The sequence below is a fragment of the Camelus dromedarius genome, chromosome 8 (assembly GCF_036321535.1).
Source record: "Camelus dromedarius isolate mCamDro1 chromosome 8, mCamDro1.pat, whole genome shotgun sequence".
NCBI lineage: Eukaryota > Metazoa > Chordata > Mammalia > Artiodactyla > Camelidae > Camelus > Camelus dromedarius.
The window spans coordinates 22,307,643-22,331,748 of NC_087443.1; the positions used below are offsets into that span (position 1 = coordinate 22,307,643).

Consider the following 24,106-nt stretch of genomic DNA (forward strand, 5'->3'; position numbering starts at 1 on the left):
TTTTGTAGTCCTGTGTTGGTTTTTTGTTTTGTTTTGTTTTGTTTTGTTTTTTCAGTGGGTTGTGAACTTTTTATTAACTCTTTTCAGTTTGGATTCCCAGTCTGTCCCTTCTCACCCCTCTCCCTCTTGGCAATCACAAGTTTGTATTCTATGTCTATAAGTCTGTTTCTGTTTTGTATTTATGTTCTTTTTTTTTTTTTTTTTTTTTTAGATTCCACATATGAGCGATCTCATATGGTATTTTTCTTTCTCTTTCTGGCTTACTTCACTTAGAATACACAGAGCTGTTTTGTTGTTTTGTTTCTCTTTAATCCTCTTTCCAAACATCAGCCAGCGGTTTTTTAAAAATGTAAATCTGATTGTAGCTTGGTTTTGCCTACAATCTTTCAAGGGCTTCTCATCATCCTTACTGTGGATGTTTCCGCGGGGTTTACTGAACCGCATGCCCCCATCTGGCCCAGGACACAGATCCCATTCTGCCTTTGACCCTTCCTCCTTCATGCCAGTGGCCCTGCTTCTCCCCAGGTTGGAGAGGTACCCTGCTACCTGTACCAAGAAGCGGGGTGTGGGGGGGCACAGGGTGCCACCTGGTGGCCGTATCTCCAGCAGCGCCACCAACAACACAGCTCTGCACTTGCCCACCCTCCCCCCACCCAATCCCCGCAAGTACTTTGCTTAACTTCATCCTTCAGATTTAGCTTCAGTGCTAATTCTTCACAGAAGCCTCATCCTGGAAGGAGCTCCCTGTGGCCTGCTCCCTTTGCTATTACTGTGTGTGAGAATGCTCATTTTAAATAGAATAATAATAAGACCTACCTCACAGAATTCCCAGAGTTCTTGTGAGTACCAAATGAGATTATGTGTGTATAGAGCTTAGCAAACGGCCTCACGTGGAAGCACAAGTGTCCTTTGCCCCTAGGTTTCCCTATGACGTCACTCAGCGTATTTCATCCTACGATGACCTTGAGTTTCACCGGATAGGATTAGGCCTGCCTCATTCGTGGCTGTATCCCCAGTGCTCAAAACAGAACAAACCACAGAGGAGCTGTTGGGTAGATTTTGTGCAATGAGTGAGTGGATGAATGAATGGATATATTTTAAAAATTTGTTTGAGAATCTTTTTTTTTTTAAATCTAGTTATTAAAGAATTAGAGGAAACCCATTGCATTTTGGTCACCTATGTAGGAGAAGGCCAGATTTCCTTGTCTAAATCAGGTAGATGGCTCCCAAAAGGAAATTTAGCCATGGCTTCCAACTAATGCCTACGTGACATTTGACAGCAGTGGTTCTTTTAGAGCTTGACTCCATGGAAGCCAGTGCATTGGTGGTTTCGCTGTAGATGTCTTTTTCTGTCCTTCAGGGACGATGTTGAGTAATCCTGTTTGCATTTTAGGGTAAGCAAGTATTATTTGTAAATAAGCAACTAATGAACGCATTTACCTTGGGCCCAAACTCATAACCTCTTTGGCATCAGCTATGTAGGCTGTCGACCTGGACAACTATTGTTAGGCCTTTTGCAGAGATGATGAGTTCATGAGTCAATGGTAAGCATTTCTGGTTATCTTCCCAGGAAATCAGTGACCCAGAGATCCTGGATCTGGTCCACAGCGCCCTCGGCAGGATGACTGTGGTCCGACAGATCTTCCCATCTGCAAAGGACAACCAGAAATGCATGAGGAACAACCACCGCATCTCCTCGCTGCTCTGCGACCCCCAGGAAGGCTACCTCCAGATGCTGCAGGTCAGTGCTCGCCTCCCAAGCTCCCTCTGGGAGAGAATGTCACCCGTACCCTTGGCCTGGCACAGACGGCGATGCGCCTCAGCTCCAGCTGAGCGCTCTTGCCCACCAAGTTTAATTACTCGAATGCTGTCATTTGCTGAAATTGAAACCAGTCAACTGGGCAGTGCCTCTAAGCACATTAGCAGGCAATTATGGTCGTTGTCAGCAGACAAGGCATATTAGCTCATTGGGTGCCTCTTATATTTAAAAGTTGCATGCTTAGGGAGTAAGGAGAGTCCTGTCTCTTGGGCTTCCGTGATGACTGTTTTCTGGGGGATGGGCTCACCTGGCAGGACTCGGGATGGAGCCTTCCTGTAGGGAGTTATCATTTTGAACCCGTTTGAAGTTCTTCCCAGAAGGATGTCAATCATACGGAAACCATTAGGAACTCACCTTCTGAATACTGAGGCTTAGGTTGACCAGAACACTGCTGGAATGCCAGCGGAGCAGGGAGGGGCCAAAGGTTAGGATCATCAATTGCCCACCTGTTTGATTCCTTCCAAGATGAGAAATACAGAGTGTTTCTGGTCAGTCCTTCCGCCACTCCTTTGGCAGTGGTGCAGTTGGGGTTAGCTCCCCTTGGGCCGGGAGGAGGATGTGGAGCTGTGCACTGGCTGTGAGAGGTGGCATTCTCCCTGGATGTTTGGGGGTAACAGTGAAACACTGGGGAGACTGTTGGCAATGGAACTGCATCTCCATTAGGAATATGGTGCCCAAGACACTTCCATTTGATCCTTGATGGGAGCCATAGAACAGAAGGAAATTTGTCCCAACTGGGTTGATGACAAGTGCTCAGGAGTTTGTGTGTGGGAAACGCTTGCCACTCAGTGTTTGAAACTAGTCAGACCTTCTTTACCTAGCCACGGGTAAGGAGTGGAGATCAGGGCTGCAGGACAGAGATGGGCTGTATCTGCCACCTGAGTAGCAGTCCCTCCCCAGGACATCTTGATACCATCTTATCAGAGGGCACACGTTTTGGGGAGGGGGGTTATTAGAATCTCTAGAGTGGTCTGGGTACATGTGTGATTTCCAGAGCATTAAATCCAATCTATAATATTTTATTGGGAGTCAAGGAAACATACTCCAACAGATGGCAAACACTAGAAATATGTTCTTGGTTGATAAGGAAACACAGAAGATACTGGGATTTTAATCAGAGTAACTCCCACTTCTCTCAGGACAACCACTCCAAGGAGCCATCGCAGGGCCTGGGGTCTCTCTAAGGTGGCGATGGGTTGACCAAAAGAGTGGACCAAAGGCTACTGCAGGGCTCATGGACTTGAGAGCCCTGGGCTTATGGGCTGGGGTAGAAGGTGCTTGATGCAAGAATTTATATTTTTGGATGCTGCCAGCCTGTTCTGCCTCCCTCTCTGGAATTTGGAAGAAGAGGTGAGGGCCTCTCACTGTGTCTCCGTGCTTACCATCTAATGCTCCGCGTGGATGGCAGTGCAGTGTGCCCATGTGACCCCAGCAGTGTGTGCTCAGCCCCACCCAGGGCAGGAGGGGAAGGTGATTCTGCTGTTCTTTGTGGGGTCAGACCCTGGGAAGTTCTCACTCCGGGGAAGGGTTCTCTCTCTTCCTCGAAGAGCTTCATCCTTCTCTAAACACACACCAGCCCTGCCCCGCCCTGCCCCATGTCTCCCATCCATTTTCTCAATTCTGGCTTAGCCGTACCGCACTCCTTCTGCTCCAACAGAAAGGAGGGCTGTGACCTGTTGCACCAACACTTGCTGCCCTGGGGAAGCCGAGGGAGAGGGGAAAGCATTTCTTGTCTAGGTCTGGTTTAGTCATTTTGCCGTGGACCAAAGGCTCAGGTGAACTCTTTGGTTGCACATCAGACAATTAGACGCGGAGCATCTAGAATTTGTCCTGGAGGACAAGAGAGAAAAGGAGACGGATGGTGGTGGTGAGAAATGCAGTAGGGGGCTTTGTAAAATGGCACGCCCCCCTCAGGAGGCTAAGCAAAGCCATGGCTCAGAGGTGGGTGGCTGTCATCACCAAACATGGTCAAAGCGATATCAGACCTAGAAGCTTGGCCACTCTGCCTCTCTCTGTTCCTGCTGAGACCCAGGCACCATATAAAGGGCAAGATTTAAGAGCAATGTCATCAAGATCTTGTAGCAGCAGCAGCAGCAGCAGTAGTCGTGGTAGCAATAGCAGTCATAGCGGAAGCAGCAGCAGCAACAGCCCAGGAGCCAGCTTGCTTTGGTTCAAATCCCAGTAACTCTAGTGACTGCTTATTGTGTTTACTCGTCATTCTGCGCCTCGGCTTCCTCGTCTGTACACCGACGATTAGAATACGACCTACCCCTCAGAGTCACACTGGAACTTAAAGTCGAGAACATCTAGAAAGCATTGTGAATAAGGCTGAGCATTCCAAGGCTTTCTGGAGGAGGCGGCCAGGTGCGCTGAGCGTGTCCATGGAAAGGCTGAGCGCAGCCTCATTTTGCGTGTGTGTGATGCAGTCCGCCTGTCCTCCTGAGCACGCTCTTTGACAGCATCCCAGTGGGTGGGAGAGCACATCCCCTCGGTCCAGCCCCTGATCACAGGCGCCGCACGCCGCACGCCGCTCACTGTCCGCATCAGTCTCGCGGGCACTCAGTCAGCGCTGCCTTGTGCAGGAGAGGAGAGGCCGTGTCTTTGCGACCCCACTTAGCCCTTCACACGAGACTCTGCTCTTTGAAGACTCTGGATAAAGATCACTGGGGTGGATCCATTAAGAATGCAGGTCTTCACATAAGTTAAACTGTCTCTAGAAGCCTCTTTATGTATCTATAAATAAAATACTTTATTGAAGGAATCTATCTCCATGTGTTGCATCCACTTTCTCGTGCGGGGCGTCACGAGAGGGAAATGTGGATTTATTCACTCATCCTACCCAACAACCATTTCGGCCTCTTGTAGATTCATCTCATTTACAAGCCATTCCCTTCGAGTTTCCTCAGTAGCTGTTACCACTTCTTTCTTTCTTAATGACAGTGTAGAAGGCAAACTAATTTCTACTAGCCTCTAGCTGTGAGATTTATCGAGAAGATGCTAACATGTTTAGCACAACCAACTGAAGGAAGAAAAAAACCCACAATATTGATGTCATGGATTATTAACTTTGTCTTGATGAAATTAATGAAAATCCTTTTGGAAATGGAGCTCTCAAGTCCATCTTTAGTTCCTCCCCCAGACGGCTGCTCTTAGGATGATAATTCTGGGTTAGTAGTTTTCGTGAGGACCATCCAAAACGGATTTTTTTTTTTTTTTTTTTTTTTACAAGAGCATCCATCTCTCTACTTCTGCTCTGAGCTGGTCTCAGAAACTCCATCTTCTGCTATTAGGCCTGTGGTCAGGGATTTCTGTGCTCCAGAGCCAACTAGACACTATGATAGCAAATCAATTTGGTTCCTATTTAGTAAAGAGAACATCCTTTGGAAGAAGAATACCTGAATAAGTGGCTTCTAGTAGCTCCCAAACTACCATGTTTGCCAGCGTGCTGGCTATTGTTTATTTTTCCCCGTAAAGCAGTGTCTTATTTGGATGTTTCACCTCTTGTTTTCTGGACAAGTTAGTTTAGGGCCTGTCTGACTCATCCAGTAATAAAAGTGACAGCCAGCCCCTAAGAAACCTGAGACTCTGCTCAGATTCCATGGGCTGCCTTGCTCAGAGAAGCATCTCTAGCATCCTCGGTCTTCAGAACTGCATTGCCTGGCGACTGGAGTGCGACGATGGACCTAACAGACACACTGTCACATTGTTACCCCGTTTCTATTCAAATGTGTTTCCGAAGGGGAACAGGCAAATGATTGAAGCTGTGTTGTCTGGTCACCCTGGAGCCTGATCCTTGAATTAAGCTGTGGGGGCTAATGTGGTATAAAATGCTCCCTCGGGTTGGAATCTCTCTTCTTTTGTGCATTTGAAAATTGTGGAATGGCTGGATAGGTGAAACCGCTCCTCCCCCGCTCAGCCTATTAAAGCATTTCAAAACTCTCCTTCCACTGTGCATCCCTGTTTCTTTACAGCTTTCTGGACTCTTCCTGGATTACAAGGTTTTTGTCCACCTGCCTGGAGAATCCTTTCCTCCGGAGAAACACTGAGACTCCTCACGCCAGAGCTACCTTGAACTTTGTTTTGCTTTCACTGATTTACTTCACCCTAAAGACCCCAATGGAGCATGTAGCAACCAGAGCCGGGGCGGGGGGCGTGCTCATGGAGGCCTTTGTCAGACAGCATTGCCCAGGTGGTCTCCTTGGGTGCAGCTGGTTATAGTTCTGGCCACAGGTGGCCATGTGGCCATTTGGAGTCCAGAGAGCCTCGGGTACAGCAAATGCCCCTCCCCACTCTCTATACCCCCTTCCTGCTCAGATTCAATGTGAGCAGAGATCCCCGTGCCCTGTGCCCTCTGCCACCATCTGCTCCCTTGTCTGGCCTGGCCATGGTGCCCTCTCTCAGGATGGGTGGGCTGGCAGCAGGTTGACAGAAAGGCCTTGCCCAGGGATGGATTCCTCAAGCTGTGACATCTGGGCATCAGCTTGTCCTCCCAGCTGGACCCTCTGCCGGCTGCTTGTCTGACTTTGCTAGATGACCAGAGCCTGTCTAAGGATCTGGTCGGAGGTCAGTTCCTGCTGTTCGCCTCTGTGAGGTCTCCCTGCACAGTCCACTTTGCTTAATTAATGATGGAAGCAAGAGAAAACGGGGCTCTTTAGAAGCCTGAAGGAAATGCAGTCTGTCTTAATGAAAACATTTCCCACATTTCCAGCTTTGGTGTTGGACGGATAATGGTCTGGTGGCGGGATGCAGCTGGCCCGGGTGGCTGTGACCCTGGCCTGTCATTCATCTTCTTTTGCCTTCCAGGATGATTGGTACCTTGATAATGTGGATGCACAACAATTCCCCGTCCCCTGGAGTATAAGGGAGGCAAGGATGGCACGACTTGCCTAAATTCTGAGATTTATTGCAGAAAAACACGCACAGAGTGCTGAGAGGGCAGACAGCCAGCTGCCCTGCAGGGCTGTCACCCTCCAGGGCCTCTCCCTTCCAGTCTGACAAGCCCAGGTCTCAGCCTGCTGAGGTCCAGATCGGATTGGATGCGTGCGTACGGCTCTCCTGAAGAGCTCAGTGCATTTTCCCGTGGGGTGGCAGTGGGGGCGGGCTTCTGTTTTCATTACTCCTGGCCCTAATTCTGCTTCTAGGGACCTGGTAAGTAAGTAAACAGATCATCTGGGCTTCTAATGGGGCTGCCTCCGCTCCACTCAGTACCAACCCAGATGGGAAATCAATGCCTTTCCTGGTTTCAACAAGACAACAAATCCAAGTCTCAGAGAAGGTGTCACATGCGTTGAGGGGTCAGGTGGGACTTTTGCATCGTGGTTGCACACACCACCTCTGATTTCTCAGTCCCCTCCTGCTGGGGAATGTTCGCTTCCCCCACTGCCCCACGCCTCCACCCAGTGCCTTATCCTCTTCTCTTCAAGTCTTGCTGGCTTCCTTCCCTACCCACCCTCTATTATCTCCCTCTGGTCTTGACTCCAAAGTAAATTCTCCTCATTTGCTCATGAAGATCAATTTATCAGTCTTCCTGGTAGCTGTTGCTCCTGCTGACACCAGGTATATTCCTAAATAAAATATGGTTACTGATGTAATGGAGACTCTGGGTATTAACTCTTTAAAAAAAAAATCTATTTTTGTATCCCTGATCCTCAGTTGGTTTCATGTGATTGGTCTTTAATTATCCAGTAGCCAAGAATGTCTATCTGGGTTTCTCAAGAACTGAAGCCCCAGTCAACAGCTCATGGCTGAATTCTCTCTTATGGTTCCCACAGATGTCTTCACCTTCCTCGTTTCCCTTCTGAGGACCCACCTCTTGCATAAGGAATTGACTTTGGAAATGCAAGCCTTGCCAGGGTGCCCCCATCCCCTGGAAACACATACCCCGGATTTCAGACAGACAGTTCCACGTGGAATGGTCTCATACAGAGTTCCTATTCCCTTTCCCAGTGGGGCTTCTGCCCTCCATTCCAGGAGGCATCCTCTTTGCCAACACTTTGGCATCTCTTTACACTGGTATTTTCTTCTAAGAGCAGATTTAAAACTATTCGTTTAATATCCATTGATTCCACAAATACCCCTTAAGCACTTAAGATGTGCCGGTCCCTCTGTTAGACATTTCACAAATGTTCTCTGAATTCTCACACACTCTGAATAAATTGGGAATTTTAATCTCCACTTAGTAGCATGTTCTGGTTAGGGAGATTGGCATATGCAAAGGCCCAGAAGCCAAGAAGAGCAAGGGATGAATTTAGTGTGTCTGAGGCAATGGAATGAGAGGCAAGAAGTGTTGGGAAATCAATCAGAGAGGCGGGCCGCTGCCAGGGCACTGAGGCCATGGTGCAGCCCTTGGAGATGTGACGGGGCAGAATGTGCACCTGAGAAAGATAACGTGGCGCAGGGTGGAAGTGGAGGGCCTGGGCTGGGAGACCAGGTAACCAGTGATTGCCGTCTCCCCAGGGGAGAATAAGGGCTCCTGAGCCAGGCTGCGGCTGTGGGAGGTGACCGTGTACCAAGGACGTTAGGAAGCTTCCCCAGGGGTGAAACATCTAAGTCCAGGCAGAGCGCTGGCACCTCCCACAGGTACAGCCTTCTCCTCTGTCCTGCACACCTGGGTGATCTCGCTGCAGAAATGGTGGTGCCCCAGGCTCCTGTGGCTGAGCCAGCCCTGCAGTGCAAATGGCAGGCCTTTGAAGTGGGCCAGGCCGCCTCCCTCCCTTTCAGGAACCTGGGTCAGGGTATTGTAGGGGCCCCCACTCTGGGCCTTCCTGTGTCATCAGCACCTTTTATAGAACACCCCGGGAGCAAAGAAGTGACCTTTTCCTCAAAGGGCAACCCTGCAACGCCTCAGGACATGCAGACCTGAAAGGCCCGGCTCAGTCCCAGGGGGCAGTGGGTGTTGTGACTTTGCCGCTGGGCCAGGAGGAAGCCAGGGATGTGCGCGCAGGTGAGCAGATTTCAGGCAGCGTTAAGGATGTATTGCCCAGGGCTGATCCTTGCTCAGTCTTTTGACCCAGAAGCTGCAGAAGCCAGATATGACCCTTGGCTGCCCTTGAAAAGCTTTTGGAACGAGGGGCATTGGGGAAGAGGGTGAGTGGCGTTTAGATTTAGAAATTCGTTTTCAAAACAGTCCCCATGCTTCTGTGCGCCAGACCTGTACTGGGCCCCAGTCACTGAGACACCCCTGGACGAGTTCGCAGCTCCCCCTCGCTGAAGTCAGGAGCCTGCCTGGGTCCTTGCTTCCCCTTCCATTCCCTTGCCTCTGTCCCTCCAAAAACAAAAACGCACACCAAGAGTTTAGGATGCTATTTAGCACACCAGGGGTATGGTATCTGCATTTCATAGGATGGGTAAATCAGGGCTGCCCCACTGCCCCGCTCCAGGACCACTGATCATGTTCTATTTTATTGTCATCAAGATGAGGCTAGAGCTTTAAATGAGTTGTTCAACGTCACTCCGCAAGTGAGTGCAAGAGGAGCTTCAGTTTGCCCAAACAATAAGCATTTATCAAGCGCGTGCTGCATCCGCATGCTGCTGTCCACGCTGGGGGTTTGCAGTGAGCAAGGCTGGCCCGGGCTGTGATGAATCCAAAGCTCATCCTCCCAGGCCACCGGCTAAGCTGCACGTGTGATAGAGAAAGAATTACACTCTATGACAGCAAAAGAAGACCCTGGCGTGCATCTCCAGGGCAGCTGACTGGACCAGTCAGGCCCCTTCCAGATGTGTCTCGACTTCGCTTTTTGTTTTTTTTTTTAAATTTAATTTTTTTTTTATTGAAATACAGTTGATTTACAATGTTGTGTTTGTTTCTGGTGTGCAGCATAGTGATTCAGTTATATAAATATTCTTTTTCATATTCTTTTTCACTGTAAGTTACTATAAGCTATTGCGTTTAGCTCCCTGGGCTCTACAGTGGGACCTTGTTGTTTACCTATTTTATATGTAGTAGTGTGCATCTGCTAATCCCAAGCTCCTAATCCATCCCTGCCCCCACCCTTTCCCCTTTGGCAACCATAAATTTGTTTTCTATGTCTGTGAATCTGTTTCTGTTTTGTAAATAAGTTCCTTTGTATCATTTTTTAGATTCCACAGATAAGTGTTATATGGTATTTGTCTTTTTCTGTCTGACTGTCTTCACTTAGTATGATCATCTCTAGGTCCGTCTGTGTTGCTGCAAATGGCATTATCACATTCCTTCTTACCAATGAGTAGTACTCCATTGTATAAATATACCACATCTTCTTTATCCAGTCATCAGTTGATGGACACTTAGGTTGCTTCCATGTCTTGGCTATTGTGAATAGTGCTGCTATGAACACTGGGGTGCATGTATCTTTTTGAATTAGAGTTTTCTCTGGATATATGCCCAGGAGTGGGGTTGCTGGATCATACGGTAACTCTGCTTTTAGTTTCTTAAGGGATCTCCACACTGTTTTCTTCGAATGGAGGCCACAGGCTTGCAGGGAAGCCTCGGGCCCCTCTCCCAGCCCTGGCTCCTGTGTTCTGACTGTGTTCTGTCCGGCGTCTCTGACCTGGTCCCAGGTCTTTCGTTGTGCATCTGGGTCTTTCCTCTGCCGTGGCCTTAGCCTCAGCATTTGGTCTCTCTTTTGTTTCTCAAGTCTACGCTCACCTGAAATGCTTTTCTCAGTTTGCTGTCACTTTCGTGCTGTGGTGATCCTAGGCCAGCCAGAGCCCCCTTTCCCACTGGCAGAGGGATGAGGGGACAGTATCCGCTCTGCTTTTCTGTCTTTTGCTAGTGAGCTTGGGGCTGGGCCTTATTTGAGATGTGAGAAAGGGAGGCAAGGACACTCCTTCAGGCTGGGCCCCCTTCTCTGACCCTGCAGCTCCAATTTGGACTTTTCACCCCTTGAGACCAGCAATGAGTGAGGGTCCACACATCTGGGAGCCTCTGTCCTTCTAGACCTCCCCTCTTGGCTCAGGGGCCTGGCATGACCAAGCCGGGACACTGGGACACTGGTCTCCACCCATCTACCATGAGGAATGGCTTCTCTTGTGTTTCTCGGGACCTGGAGGGAGCCCTGAGCAGAGGCTGCCTTCCCACTATACACTCTCAATCTTTTTCCTTAAAAGTCCCTCCTCTGGACAACCAGACGGTGAGGCTAGTACCCCTCCCTTTGTACACCCACCAGTGAACCTAGCATGTCACCTAAGAGGGGATGCTGAGGCTGGTAGCAGACAGTGAAGCCACAGATCGATACTGGAGTGTTAGCTCTTGCCCAAGGCAGGGAGAAGCAGTGAGAGAGCGCCTGACAGGAGAAGGGGCGGGAGTGAGTGGAGAAGGTGGAAACAGCTCCAAGTGAGGATCAGGGAGACATTCTGAACAAGCGATACATGAGAAGAAATTTTTGTTTGAACAAAGGCAGTACCGTCTCAAGTCAAAGTTGGAGACAGAAAAGTCTTTTTCCTGCTGTTTCCTATATTTTCTCTTTTTGTGAACCAAGATCAGTATGTACCTTCTTAGCAGGAGACCCGTTCATCCGTCCATCTACCCATCTTCCCCACCCATTCACATACCCACCCTTCCAAACTCATCCATCCACCCATCCACCCATCCACCCACCTTTCATTCCTTCCACCATGCATCCATCCGTCCACCATGCATTAAGCATGTGTGCTTCGTTTGGTGCTGGGTTCTAGAGACAATGAAAATATATGGAAATATCCTAGAAAAGAGCATTGCTCAAGCCTCTTCTTCCTTTGGCCTTTCTGAGTCACATCCTGTTTTTTTTCCTCTTCATGACAGGCCTTTCTGCATCCATATTTGTATTGTATGAATCACTTATGTAATTAAGTACCTTAATTTATTGTGAATAGAAATACTGGAGGGGAAAAAGGGAAATTCCACCAGGTGCTAGTCTGGGCCATGCAGGGGTTGTGTTGCCCGTGTGTGTGTGTGTGTGTGTAGGTGGGGGTGTGGGTCAGAGGGTCTCAGCTGGTTGAATAGCGTCAGCAGGGAGTGGATGGCTGGGAGATGAATGTCTTGAGAAGAGAAATCCTCACATCATCAAAGACTCTCAGCTTTGAGTTATCCTTTTGGGAAAAAAAAAAAGAAAAAGAAAACCAAGCCAACTCTAAGTGCCTTATATCCTCTTATAATATCTCCCTTAGTGGTTTGTATTCCAGAGAGGAGGTAGACAGGTCAGAAACAGTTTTTCAGGGGTAAGAGCTCCTGAGAGCTGGCTCCTGATAGGAGCAGGGAGTGGGTTAGTCTTTCTCATCAAGGAAATGATCCCCGCTGGGGCTCAAAGGGTGGAAGACAGAGTTCTGTCATGCAGGACAGGGAGTGGATTCCTGGTGGTGCCAATGACTTCTCTCTGCTGTCAGGTAAGCACCTGGTCGTGCAGGGCCCTTGAAAAGGTCGCCAGGCACTGACATGCCTGCTTCCCTTTGGCCGGAGGCCCTTGGTTAAATCAGCGGTGGTCAGTCAGGCCAGGCACACTCCTGACACCTCTGAGACAGTCCCTGTCCACCCTACTTCCTCCACCTACATAATGGAGAGGCGTCAAGCACGCAGGCCTTAGGGGCAGGCCTCCCTGCAAGGACACAGGTTGAGGGCGGATAGGACAGGACTCTGCAGGGATGGTCAGGCACACGGGACATCCATGGCAGAAGAGGCCAGCTCGGCTTGGACGTGTCAGGGCAGAGATGACCCATGAAGGTAGCATGAGTTGGGGAACAGGCAGTAGATATTTATGACGTCCTATACCAGCTCCCTTGGCCCCTCTATGATCTCAGCTGCAGAGGACAGTTCCCAGCACCCAGGTTCTTGTCTGGGCTTCTGTCTAAGATGTGTGAGGCAGGAGACTGCAGGCTGAGAACAAGGCTCGGAGGTGTTGGAGCGGGAGGGGCCGCTGAGGAGTGGTGGGGGGTCAGGCTGGGAGGTGGCCGGAGTTCCTCCCGCAGCCCAAGGAGCTTATGTGATCTTCTCGGGAGTCCTATGAGGCCAACATATTCTCCTATTTATATACAATGGTTTCGTTTTCCTGGAATATTTTTAGCAGACATCTTGCTGCTTAGGTGTGCAGACAATCGTCCCCTTGACCCACTTTGGCTGATGGTTGTTCGGGCAACAGTTAGCCATGCAGGGTCACAAACCTGACCGAGGGTGGATGTTACTTTGTCGCCTCCCCTTCACCTCTGTTTTCTCCCTTTGCTCCATTACAACCCCTTGGAGGACAGGGTGGTGTGGCCACAACTGAGAGCAGGGCTGCCTTCCTCCCTGCAGAGGGCTCTTGTCAGCGCTGGTGTGCAAACGCATGCAAATTAGGGTCTTGATCAGGGTCTGGAGGGTGGCGCAGACCTGCCCGACCTCTGGGTCTCCCCGCTCTTCCCACAGCTATTACGACTGCTCCCTCACCCCGTGCTCTCGAGAGCGTGGACGGGGCTGTGTCTCCGCTAGGATCCGTCTCTACTGGGGACAGCTAAGCAGAGAAGTAGTTCTCAGACGCTCACCGTTGCAAATTCCAAACGTGCCCCCCTCGCCAGCAGAGATGTCACTGTCGAGCAGGCTCTGTGTCTGCCAGTGTCTCTCAGGCCGCCATCTGCCCTAGGCCCGTTCAGGGACCAGGGTGGTCTTTCTAGGGCACAGATCTGATTTCAGGCACAGACCCTCAAGCCACCTACGTTGTCGCTCTTTGACATGGCCCATGAGGCTCGGCGGGTCTCCATCCTTGAACCCTGCCTGTCTCTTAGTCCTGCTTCCCCCCTGCTGGACCTCTTGAAGCAGACATCGTGAACTGCTTCCAGTCCCTCTAACCCAGGGGTCAGCCAGCTGTGGCCCCCGAGCTGAATCCAGCCCACTGCCTGTTTTCTGAATAAAGTTTTATTGGCACAGCCTCTGTTTCTGTATTGTTTGCGGCTGCTTTCCTGCTGTAACCGTGTGACTGAGCAGTTGCAGAAGAAAACGCAAGGCCCACAAAGCCTGAAACCTTTACCACCTTGTCCTCTGCAGGACATGCTGGTGGAACGTGCCCTGCTGGGCCCAGCTTCTCTGCACCTTCACTTCCTTACAAATGTGGTACCTTTCCTGTAATGCCCCTTACCCTTTATCCTGATCCTTCTGGACCAAGCTTTGCCCATCCTTCCCTCCATCCCTTGTTACCTGAGTAGGATGGCCCCTCCAGCCTGGTGTAGAGCTGTGTGCAAGTCTCAGTCATGATGCTGATCACTCTGGTCCTGCTGGCAGATGGACCCATCTCCCACTCTAGTTCCTGAAGCAGGGCCAGGTCTGATTCTGCTCAGGACACCGTCACCTGGCTGGGTGCTTGAGTAACCGCCAGGGAGGCCAGAGGATCGTGGCCCAGATATTGGGCCCTGCTTCCCAGGGTTGGCATCCTGGGTCAGTCCAACCCTCTTACAGTCTCTCCCCATCCCTGGAAATGCACCAGTGGGAAGGGTTTCACCGCCTTTGTCTTTGCAGATCTCCAACCTCTACCTGTACGACAGCGTTCTGATGCTGGCCAACGCCTTCCACAGGAAGCTGGAGGACCGGAAGTGGCACAGCATGGCCAGCCTCAACTGCATCCGCAAGTCCACCAAGCCATGGAATGGAGGGAGGTCCATGCTGGACACCATCAAAAAGGTGAGTGCGAGGGGCACCCTCCAGGCTGAGGCCAAAGACAGACCCCTCCTCGCACCCTGCCCTCTGCCCCCTCCGGGAGGCTGCGCTCTTCCTGTGGATGCCCAGCCAGGCCCCTCCCAGGCCTCTCCCCTTGCCACTCTTCCTGTCCCAGCACTGGAGGGCTGGGGCGCTGGGACTCCTAGATGCGTATTAGCATTATTAGCTCCATTTTATATAAAGATATTGGACTTAAGAGAGGGTATATAACTTCCCCGAGGTCACAAGTAAGTAAAAAACTTCAGGCAACTGGCTAGCTCATGCCTGCCGGCCACACCCCACTCTGTGCAGCTTGCTACTGTCCCCAGGAGAGCTTGTCTCAGTTGGCGGTGCACGTGCTGCTCAGCAAGACCTCAGCTTGTGTGTGTGTGTGTGTGTGTGTGTGTGTGTGTGTGGGTGTGGGTGTGTGCAGGTACTAGCACGTGCATCCCTGTGTCTGCATGGGAATCCCTGCAATTTGGTGAACTGAGTGTCCCACCTCAGCCCGCAGGACACGTATATGTCCTATATGCTTAGGTGTGGCACTCAATCTACCAGAAAGCTGATTTGAGGTGAACTGAATAATCCACAGAAGACTTGTTAGAGTGAATTGGCTTTGAGCGGCTTCAGAAGGACATTTAGGGAAATCTATCGAGCCAGGAGTCATAGGTACAATAAATTCTGCATGGTTTCAGTAGCAGTGGACACATTCTGGTGTTGCTTTGAATCCGCTGCAGCCCAAGCCTGAGCAAGGGCCCCTCTTGGGCCGGCTCGGCCTCTGGGACTCTGCCCGCTCACAGTCTATGGGAGATCAAGGCTGGATGAGACCCCCGACTACAGGCTCCAAGAAAGTGGAGGGCTCAGCCCAGGCTCCCTCAGCCCCTCTGCCACCTGCTCCTGCAGAGCCCACGGAGAGAGAGGTGCGGGGCCGGACCTGCGCCCACATCCAGTCTGTGCCCGACACCACGCCCTGTACGCATTCTCTCCTTCAGTCCTTGCAGGATCCGTGATGTGGGTCTAATTAACTCCAGGCTGAAGCTAGGAGGTGGGAGATGACTTGCCCAAGATGGCAAAGCCAGGGTTTTGGTCTCCAGGGCTCACGCTTGCTGCCCTGCCACTTCCGGCCACGTGTCTGAGATGGCTCTCGCTGACTGTGGTCTCCCCTCTTGGCTCACGCTAAGGTGAGCCCCTGGAGCAGGTTGCAGTGGAAGACTGTAAGCTCCAGGAGGGTGGGGGCAAAAGCCGCCTCTCTTTCATCTCAGGGCTGGCACAGCGTGTGCACAGAGCAGATGCTCTGATCATGTCAAATGCATGAATGGCAAGTGTCAGCCTTCAGAACTTCCTCTGTGAGCAATGGCCTGGGAAGTGTCAGTCCTGCTTCGAGCCCTTAGAACTGCCTTTGGGATTCCACCTCCTACCCATCCATCTTTGCCCTGCCCTCCCATGGTTTTCCCTTCTCTCCTTCAGGGCCACATCACTGGCCTCACAGGGGTGATGGAGTTTCGGGAGGACAGCTCGAACCCCTACGTGCAGTTTGAAATCCTGGGCACGACCTATAGTGAGACCTTTGGCAAAGACATGCGGAAGGTAAGCCTTGGGGCTCCCATCTCCCCCTCTTCCTGCTGCTGTGTATCAGGCTTTTGTTGTGAGCAGCTGTTTCACCAGCCCAGGACTCCCCTCCCTGGCTCTCTCTCTTCAGATGCTGCTTTGATGCTGGTGTTTATGGGGCGTGTTAGGGAGGAGGGTGAGAGAGCTTTCAGACATAAAATGCCATTAATACCGTCTCTGAGTACAGCAGGGGCCCCTGGCACCAGTGGGTCCTGCTATGTGGGCCTGAAGGACCAGCTTTGTGGTCCTGGGTGAGGCTGGAAGGGGCGATGGGTTTTCCTAGAGTGGCTGAGATCGGCCCAACTGTGTGGACAGATGTGACTGTCACTGAGGCAAGAGACAGAGGTTGTGGCCAGAGAAGGTTCCCCAGACCCAAGAGTGAGGCAAAGCCATTAGCAGAAAATGAGCCACGCGGAGGGTAAGAAACAGGAGTGCTGGAGCCCGCTGGAGGCAGAAATAAGAGACGGGGAGCCGCACAGTTTAGGGCGGGGTTTGGCTTGTTGTATTTGGTGCTGATGCAAGCAGAAGGCCTAGGGGCTTTTTCTAGTGATACCTGGTCTCCTCCTCTCCTCTCGTGTGGGGGGTTTTCAGGATTGAGGACTGGTGGGGTGGCCCTTACCCAGAGTTGGAACCCCCAAAGTTAAGGGGAGGCTGTGAAGTCAGGAGTCTAATAGGTGTTAAGACCAAGAGGTCAATGTGGCCAGCAAGGGGATGGAGCGATCGGCCAGCAAGGGGCCTCAGGTGCGGTCTTTATGAGCCAGTGTGGAGCCAATGATCAGGGCGCAGGTAAGGGTGGTATGTGGCTGCCCAGGGCCTGGCCAGCCCAGCTGGCTCATATGTATGCCCAGAAATGGCCCGCACAGGAGGACCACATGCTTGTTGGAGCCAGAGGTGGGAACGCTCATGATGTAAAGGGCCATCTAACCAGGAAGATGCTAAAGCATTAACTGATTGGCATAGACTCAAGTCAGAGACTCCTGCAATCTCTATCTGTCTGTCTCATGCGCGCGCACACACACACACGCACATTTCTATACACTTGAGAGGAGGACATCTCTACTGATGACAGTGCCTGGAGACAAGGGCATAGTGACCTCTCAGCACATAGGATAAACCTTTGACAGAGAGCCCTCTAGCCTGGCCTCCAGCATGGGCGGGGGGCAGCAGAGGGGCAGGAAGAGGTTACACGATGTCTGAGTACTGAATCTGGGTGAAGGGTTTCCCTGGCTGTGTTCCTTGAGGACCAAGGTAGAGGGATGCACGGATGAAGTCGTGGAGGGTGGGAGAGCCGGAAAGCACGGAGGGAGCAGTCATCAGCTAGAACGTTGGGAGGAGAACTGGCTCCCTCGGGAGCGGCTGGGATGGAGGGGGATCCGTGTGTGATGTGGGGCTGGGGGTCCTTCAACTCGTCCTGTGACCGAAGGTACAGTCACATAAATAATAAGTGAAGTCATTCTTTGCGACACAACGGTGACACCCGTGGTTTGATGACATTTGGGAGCTCAGAGGACTGTTTGTGGCATCATGAAGGGGGTTGGTGACTATGGTGTGAAACCCTGGAAAGCCAGGGTGGGGCGTGCGATGTCAAGGTGTCGGGGATGACCTGTGATGTCTGGGAGGGATGCCCAAAGCCGTGCACCTTGGCAGGTGGGAGCCTGGGGATGGCTGGTCAGCGTTGGTCTGGGTCATTCACGACCACAGTAGAAACTGGCTTGTGCTGGGACTCCTACCTGGTAAGGGAAAACCAGGCCCAGGGAGCCCTTTCAGTCGCTCTTGTGTGAAGGGAGCTACCTGCCAGAGTGACCGTTCGTATCTGCCACAGTACCTGCCTTCATCCCCAGCATTCCTCTGAGCTTAGAGAAGACCCAGCGCCCCTCTGCTGGCTCCTGTGCTACCCCCACCCCCTGTCTTTTAGCTCAGCTCTAACCCCAAAGTCCCCCCAGTCGGTGGGAGTGTTGGCCATAGGGGTCCCCGCCTCGTCTTAGGCAGCTGACTGGGGTCACGTTGGCCACTCCAAGTGCCCGAGAGAGGAGGAGGTACTGTGTCCTCCACTTCCCATTTCAGTTTCAGGTGTCTGGGCCTTCCACGTTGCCATGGCAACCCTCCTGCAATACCCAGAAGCCAGTGGGAGCTGGCATCTCTCGGTCTTGGGAGCTGCTGAGCAGGAGGCCTGAATGTGATTGAGTTGGAAGGGAAGCTGATTTTCAAGTGGGCTTTATTTTAAAACGTATTCTTTTGTCATTTTAAAATCTGCCCTTAATAACTGCATATCCCAGTTGTTATCTGTCCGCCCGCAGCTTATCTCTGTTAAGGAGAAGTTTTCTGGAAAGCGGGGAATGGGATTTACCATAGCAAATGTTTGCTATTCAGGCCCAGGGTGTGTGAAAGCAAGGCCTGGGAGGTTTCAGGATGAAGAAAGAAGAGGGGACTGGGACAGAGGGACACTGGTCTAGGACAGCATTCGAAGGCAGGGCTGAGCTGTGGTTCCTGGTGAAAGATGGGGCTGGGAGGGGTAGGGCTGGGAAATTGGGGCAGCCTGAAAATAAAGTTGAGGGTGGGCAGCAGATGGGACGGGAGGGTTAGGGTTCGGAGGCACACAAAGGCAGCGCAAAGATCAGTCATCCTTAGGAGGCTGGGGCAACTCTGAAGAGGCCCCCTCAGTTGCATCTCTCTGTGGCCACACCCAGGTCAGTGTGGTTAGAGGAGCCGACTGGGCTGATTGCAGGGTGCTGTCGTGGTGGAGCAGGGTCAGGGGTTTCCTGCAAAGATGATACATATTGTAATATACATGCATGCAATATATCCTAGTTTATTATGTAATATATGTATATGTGTGTGTTTATATACAGTAAGTATATAAACAACTATAGTAAAACATATCAACACAGACACAAAGGCAAAAACCAAGCCGTTTCTTTAAGGTTTAAATCAAGAGGAATCGTTTAAATTATGGAGCCAATGGATGTTTTCTTAAAGTAAGTACCTTGGAGGGAAATCTCGGGGAGGGTGAGTCACCCAGACGTTTTAGATTAAGTGGCATCAAGAGGCTGTGGATTACTCAGCCCCTTCAGAGGATGGAAGGAGTGGGTGATCGCCTTTCACTGCAGGGTGCTGGACAAATACTAATTAAATTATCTCATCCAGGAAGTACGTTCTTGTTGAGGGAGGGCGGGATGGTGAAATCAAAGGTCTCTGTCACCCGCTTGCTGTGTAACTCCAGGCAAACGGTTCAGATTTATCATCTTTGCGTTCTGCTTGGAGGTGTCTGGCATGGGTAATTCCCCAACAACCCCGCCAGGGGCAGGCTTTGTTGGAAAGTCACGTCCAGCTCCCACAGGACTTGGCCTGGCATTTGTCCTGGGGGACGGTGCTGGTTCCTATCCGGAGCCCTACGCATTTCTACTTGGCTTTCTCTCTGGACAGAAATCTTCAAAGGAGGGTTCATGGGTTTTTCCATGCAGATGTCCTCAGCGCAGGACAGGAGCTTTGATGGGATTGTTAGAGACTGCCTGCAGGAAAGGTTCCTACCGTGGACCGAGACCCATCATACGTACGTTGTCTCCCTGACTTGGGGGCCTTTGTGTCACTCTTGGCTCTGCCTCTCCTGAGATTTTGCAGCCACTTCCCTGTTTTGAACTTCCATTTTCTCAGATGGAAGGTGCAGATGATTGGAGCCTCCTGGTTGAATAGAAGGGTCAGTCAATGTAATGACCCCGATGCAGCACTTGGCAGTGAGGACTCTCCCGTGTGGCCTGGACCATCCGCTTCAGCAGCTGGGGCTGTCCACCTTCTCCACCCCAGATCTCACAAGAGCAGAGAGGCACAGGCAGACTTGGAGCCTGGCTTCCTGCCCGGAGGTGCCCTGGACTGCAGCTCCTCCCCACACCCGTGTGCCCAAGCCTGGGGCCAGAGACAGGAGGAGTGCTGAGCATGCTGTGCAATGCCCAGTCCCTTCCCATGCCTGGGAGCAGACATCCACTCCTCATTGAGATGAAGGGCTGAGAGGGAGCTGGCGGCTCAGTTTTTTTTTCTATTGAAGTACAGTCAATTACAATGTGTCAATTTCTGGTGTACAGCACAATGTCCCAGTCATGGAGATGTTGTTTTCGGGACGGTTTTGATGGGGAAGAAGGGAAACATGGTTGTTTTCTTCTCTATAAGCATGACTTGCCTGGAGTGTAACATCGGTTACAGCCCAGCAGAAACATTTTCCCATGACACGATTGCTGAGGATGTCTGCCCTTCTCTGTCCTAAAGATTCCATTGTGGGGGACTCATTCCTCACCAGTAACACGGGTCGCTGGGACAGTGAAACTCTGGGAAACTTGCCAACTGCCTGAAGGCCCTTTGAACCTCATTTCCCACAGGCACCATCCACCTAATTCACTTAGCTCAGTGGAGGTTAGCCTGTCTTCTTGGGCAGGAGGGTGGGGAAGTGGGCGGGAAGAATCTGGAAAGCCTGTGGGTTTGCTTTATGTGCTGACATTCTGGGACAAAGGACAGCCTGGTGTGACGAGAGAGAGAAAGGGGCTATTTTCTGCTCCTTTCCAGAAAATTGACTTAGGACCAAGGGACTAAGAAAGAATTTAGCCCAGTGGTTTTTCAGCTTTTCTCTAGTCCTAGAAAATCTGCTGTAGCAGTATCTGACTACAACCCAAATATAGTCAAGCGTTGTGACAGCAGACATGCAGTGGTTGCAATGGTGGGAATTGGGGCGGCGGTCCTGAGCTTCAACTGAATGGCCTCCCTGGCCCCCAGCATCTCCCGGGTTTCCTGCATCGCTCTTGAGACACAGAGCCCGGAGACGCTCAGTTAGGTGGTACCAGGAAGCAGGTGGCTGTGCTCGAGCTGGAAGGCAGGTTTCCTGGGGTGGGGGTGGGGGTATGTGTGGCAAAGGGCCTGGAACATCCTTTCTGAACTTAGGATGATACAGTTCTGGGACTCCCCGACTCCGCTCTGCCCACTTTCCACCCCATCCTCCCATCTCCCACCGCCTCTGCCCCCAGCCAGCATCAGGGCCTCATGATTCCTTCCCATTCATCTGGAGCCCACTGACAGGACGTTCCACTGCTGCCCGTGGCTCAGCTCCCTGTTCCAGCAGTCACCCAGGGAGATGGGAGGGTTTTGTTCTCCTGTACTAGTTTAAGACGTTTCGTCTGTCTTCTCTGTCAATTTTGATTCCTTATGAAAGCTGGCTTTGGACAGGAATCAAATGCCTCTCTTGATGTTATGTCCCCGAGAGGGCCTTTGTGATAATTCATAGAGTAATAATTGCTCATCGTGGAGTGATTGTCACACCCTAGGACCAGCCATCCCTGGGCTCGGAAGTACATCATTAACATTCTTGCCCAGGTCTGCTACACTGTGTTACAAATGGTCCACATTCTTAGGGTTCAGGAGTCCTAAGCAGTGAGGCCAGGTGGAAAAGGTAACCAGCGGACAGGATAGCTCTGGTAATGAAGTAGGGCTGCCTCTTAGAGCCCAGGTGGGATGCTTTACCTGATGGCTCCCGCAGCCGGTGCTGGGCGCTGCACAGTGGGTTCAATGATGAGGAAGGGGAGTCGGGGGTGAAGGGGCTGGGAGGCTCCAGCTTGAGAATTGGGCAGTGTCTCTATTAAGCTGCTCTAAGAGAGACTCCCGGCTGTGCACAGTGAGCCACAGAAGAGAAATAAACTTCAGTCTCTTCATAGATTAACATTCTTGCAGCGTATTTCCCAAGTAAAATGTCAACCGTTCCGAACCCTTGTGCAGAACCGCTTTTGATAGAGCTGAGGACCAAAACAAACACTGCCGCTTCGTCTGAGTAAAGGGATAAGGAAAAAATACGATTAAATATTTCATTTTAAGTAACATCACTTCATTTTGAGGATAGCATCTATACGTGCTCATTTAGGGTAGAATGTTTAGAAAATACGGATAAATGAAAAGAAGAATATAAAAGTCAGCTATAATCCCTGAACGAAGAAATACTGTTAGCATTTCTGGTGCATTTTTCTTCTTATTATTTTTTTCTTTTTTTCATCACTCTGTACATAGAGATGGAGATAGTAATATGTATATTTATCAAATTGCTATTTATTGTACATAAATTTTATATCCTGATTTCTCTATTTAATGCTATCTCGTGAGTATTTTCTCACTTCTTTAACTATTCTTTACAACTGTGATTTTTAATGGAAACACATTACTCAACTTATAGGGAGCCATCATTAATTTCATCTTCCCATATGATGAATCTTAGAGCATTTTCACCGTATTATTATACAATAGTGTTGTTACAAATATCCAAAAACATATACTTTTATTACATCCATATTTCTTTAATTTTTTTTTCAGTAAGTGGAATTGCAAAACCAAGCATAATAATTTTAGGTTGTTGATATACTTGATACATATTTTCAAGTTGATTATAGAAAGACTTAATAATCTTTACATCCATCAGTAGTTTATGAAAGTCTTTGTTATAGCCTATGCTCAAAAATTGAGTGATGTGGGAAACATGTTTGCTTGTTTGGTAGGAATATGAAAAAATAATGCTACTCAATTTGCATTTTTTAGGAGATCGTACATTTAAAAATATAATCATTGGTCATATATATTTCACACTTCGTAACTTACACCTCAGGTCCTTTGCTTTTTCTGTATCAGGACAGAAATTTTTCTTTCAACTCATGTAACCTCTCTTTCAGAAGGGAATTGATGGTTATTTGTGTCAAGTGTTTTGTTCTCATTTATTATTTGCTTTTGAATTAAGAAAATATTTTTGCATAGAGACATTTAAAGATGTGTGCATTTGTATTTTTTTAGAAAGCCATGTCCAATTTGTTAAGTAGATATTATTCGTCCATACTTTCTTCCAGTGTTTTTATGGCTTGATTTTACTTCAATGAAATCTGTCACCTACTTGGGATTGATTTGGGATAAATTGTGACATTATGATCTGTCTATTATGTTTTTTTAGTCATGGTTCCTACTATCATTTGTCCAGTAATCCTTCCTTCCCCCATGGACTTAAACATCATACTTATCATATGCTGTACTAAATTTTACATTATCTCCTCAATGATTTTTTTAAAGAAAATTCTTAGGCTTTTTTCTCTCTTTTTCCCTCTGCTTAAATGTAACTCATCTTTTATATTATTAGAATGCACTTGTCTGCAAGTAACAATGCTCACCTTGAGTGGATTAAGCAATAATGAAGACTTCTTATCTCACATGAAAAGATGCCTGGAGTGAAGGTGGCTCCAGGGTTTTCCAATTCAGACATTCGGTGCCCATATCAAAGGCTCTGGTCTTTTTCATCTTCATACTTGGCTGTCCACAGGGTGGAGTCTCAGCTCTCCCTGTGGTTTCAGGATGGCTGTGGCAGTTCCCACTGCCATCCCCAGAAGGACAAAAGCACAGGGAAGAAGAGAGTATTCCTCTGTGTGTATCTCCTTTCTATAAATGGGGAGACCTTTCCCAGGAGTTGACCCTGGCTTCCTGTTTTGATACTAATGGTGGTTTTGCATTTTTGTTACTGCAGTTGAAGTTTCCCACCTAGGTGCGTATGTGACATTGACCTATAGTTTCCCTCTCCTCAGATAGTTGTGTTCAACTTGTATTAAGATTTACTCCCTTCATAACACGCATAAGGAATTGCTCATTCTTTTGCACTTGCATGGACAGAGCTCTTGAAAGTCAGAAAAAATTCAACTGTCATATTATCTGGGCTGGTTGTTGGTCTTAGAGCCATTACTTTGATATCTTGGAAAATTTCTTTTCTGGTTTCTACATTTCCTTGAGTCATTTTAAGTAATCTGTTTTACAGAAAATCATATACAACAGTGGCATTTTCAAATGTATGATTAAAGCTTGATATAGTATTTGCAAATAATTTAAAAATATCTACCTGTTGTAATATCTTCCTTTTCATTGATACTATTGTGGTTTTGTGCTCTCTTCCTTTATTCCTTGATTAGACTTGACTGAAGTTTTTGTTGTTGTCGATTTCTTCAAAGAACTAGTTCTAATTTGTTTAATCAATTTTGTTGCATTTATGTTACTCTAATTAATTTATTTGTTTT

General features: G+C 49.6%; 1 protein-coding gene across 3 annotated transcripts in view; it reads left to right on the top strand.

The window, feature by feature from the left end:
• The window catches only part of GRID1 (glutamate ionotropic receptor delta type subunit 1), a 629,200-nt gene that overhangs the window by 419,214 nt on the left and 185,880 nt on the right, over positions 1-24,106 (top strand). For all 3 annotated transcript variants that reach the window (XM_031461023.2, XM_031461022.2, XM_031461024.2), the window contains exons 6-8: positions 1,571-1,741; positions 14,256-14,417; positions 15,900-16,019. In XM_031461023.2, the coding sequence (XP_031316883.2) occupies positions 1,571-1,741; positions 14,256-14,417; positions 15,900-16,019 (453 nt within the window). The remainder of the gene's footprint in view (positions 1-1,570; positions 1,742-14,255; positions 14,418-15,899; positions 16,020-24,106) is intronic.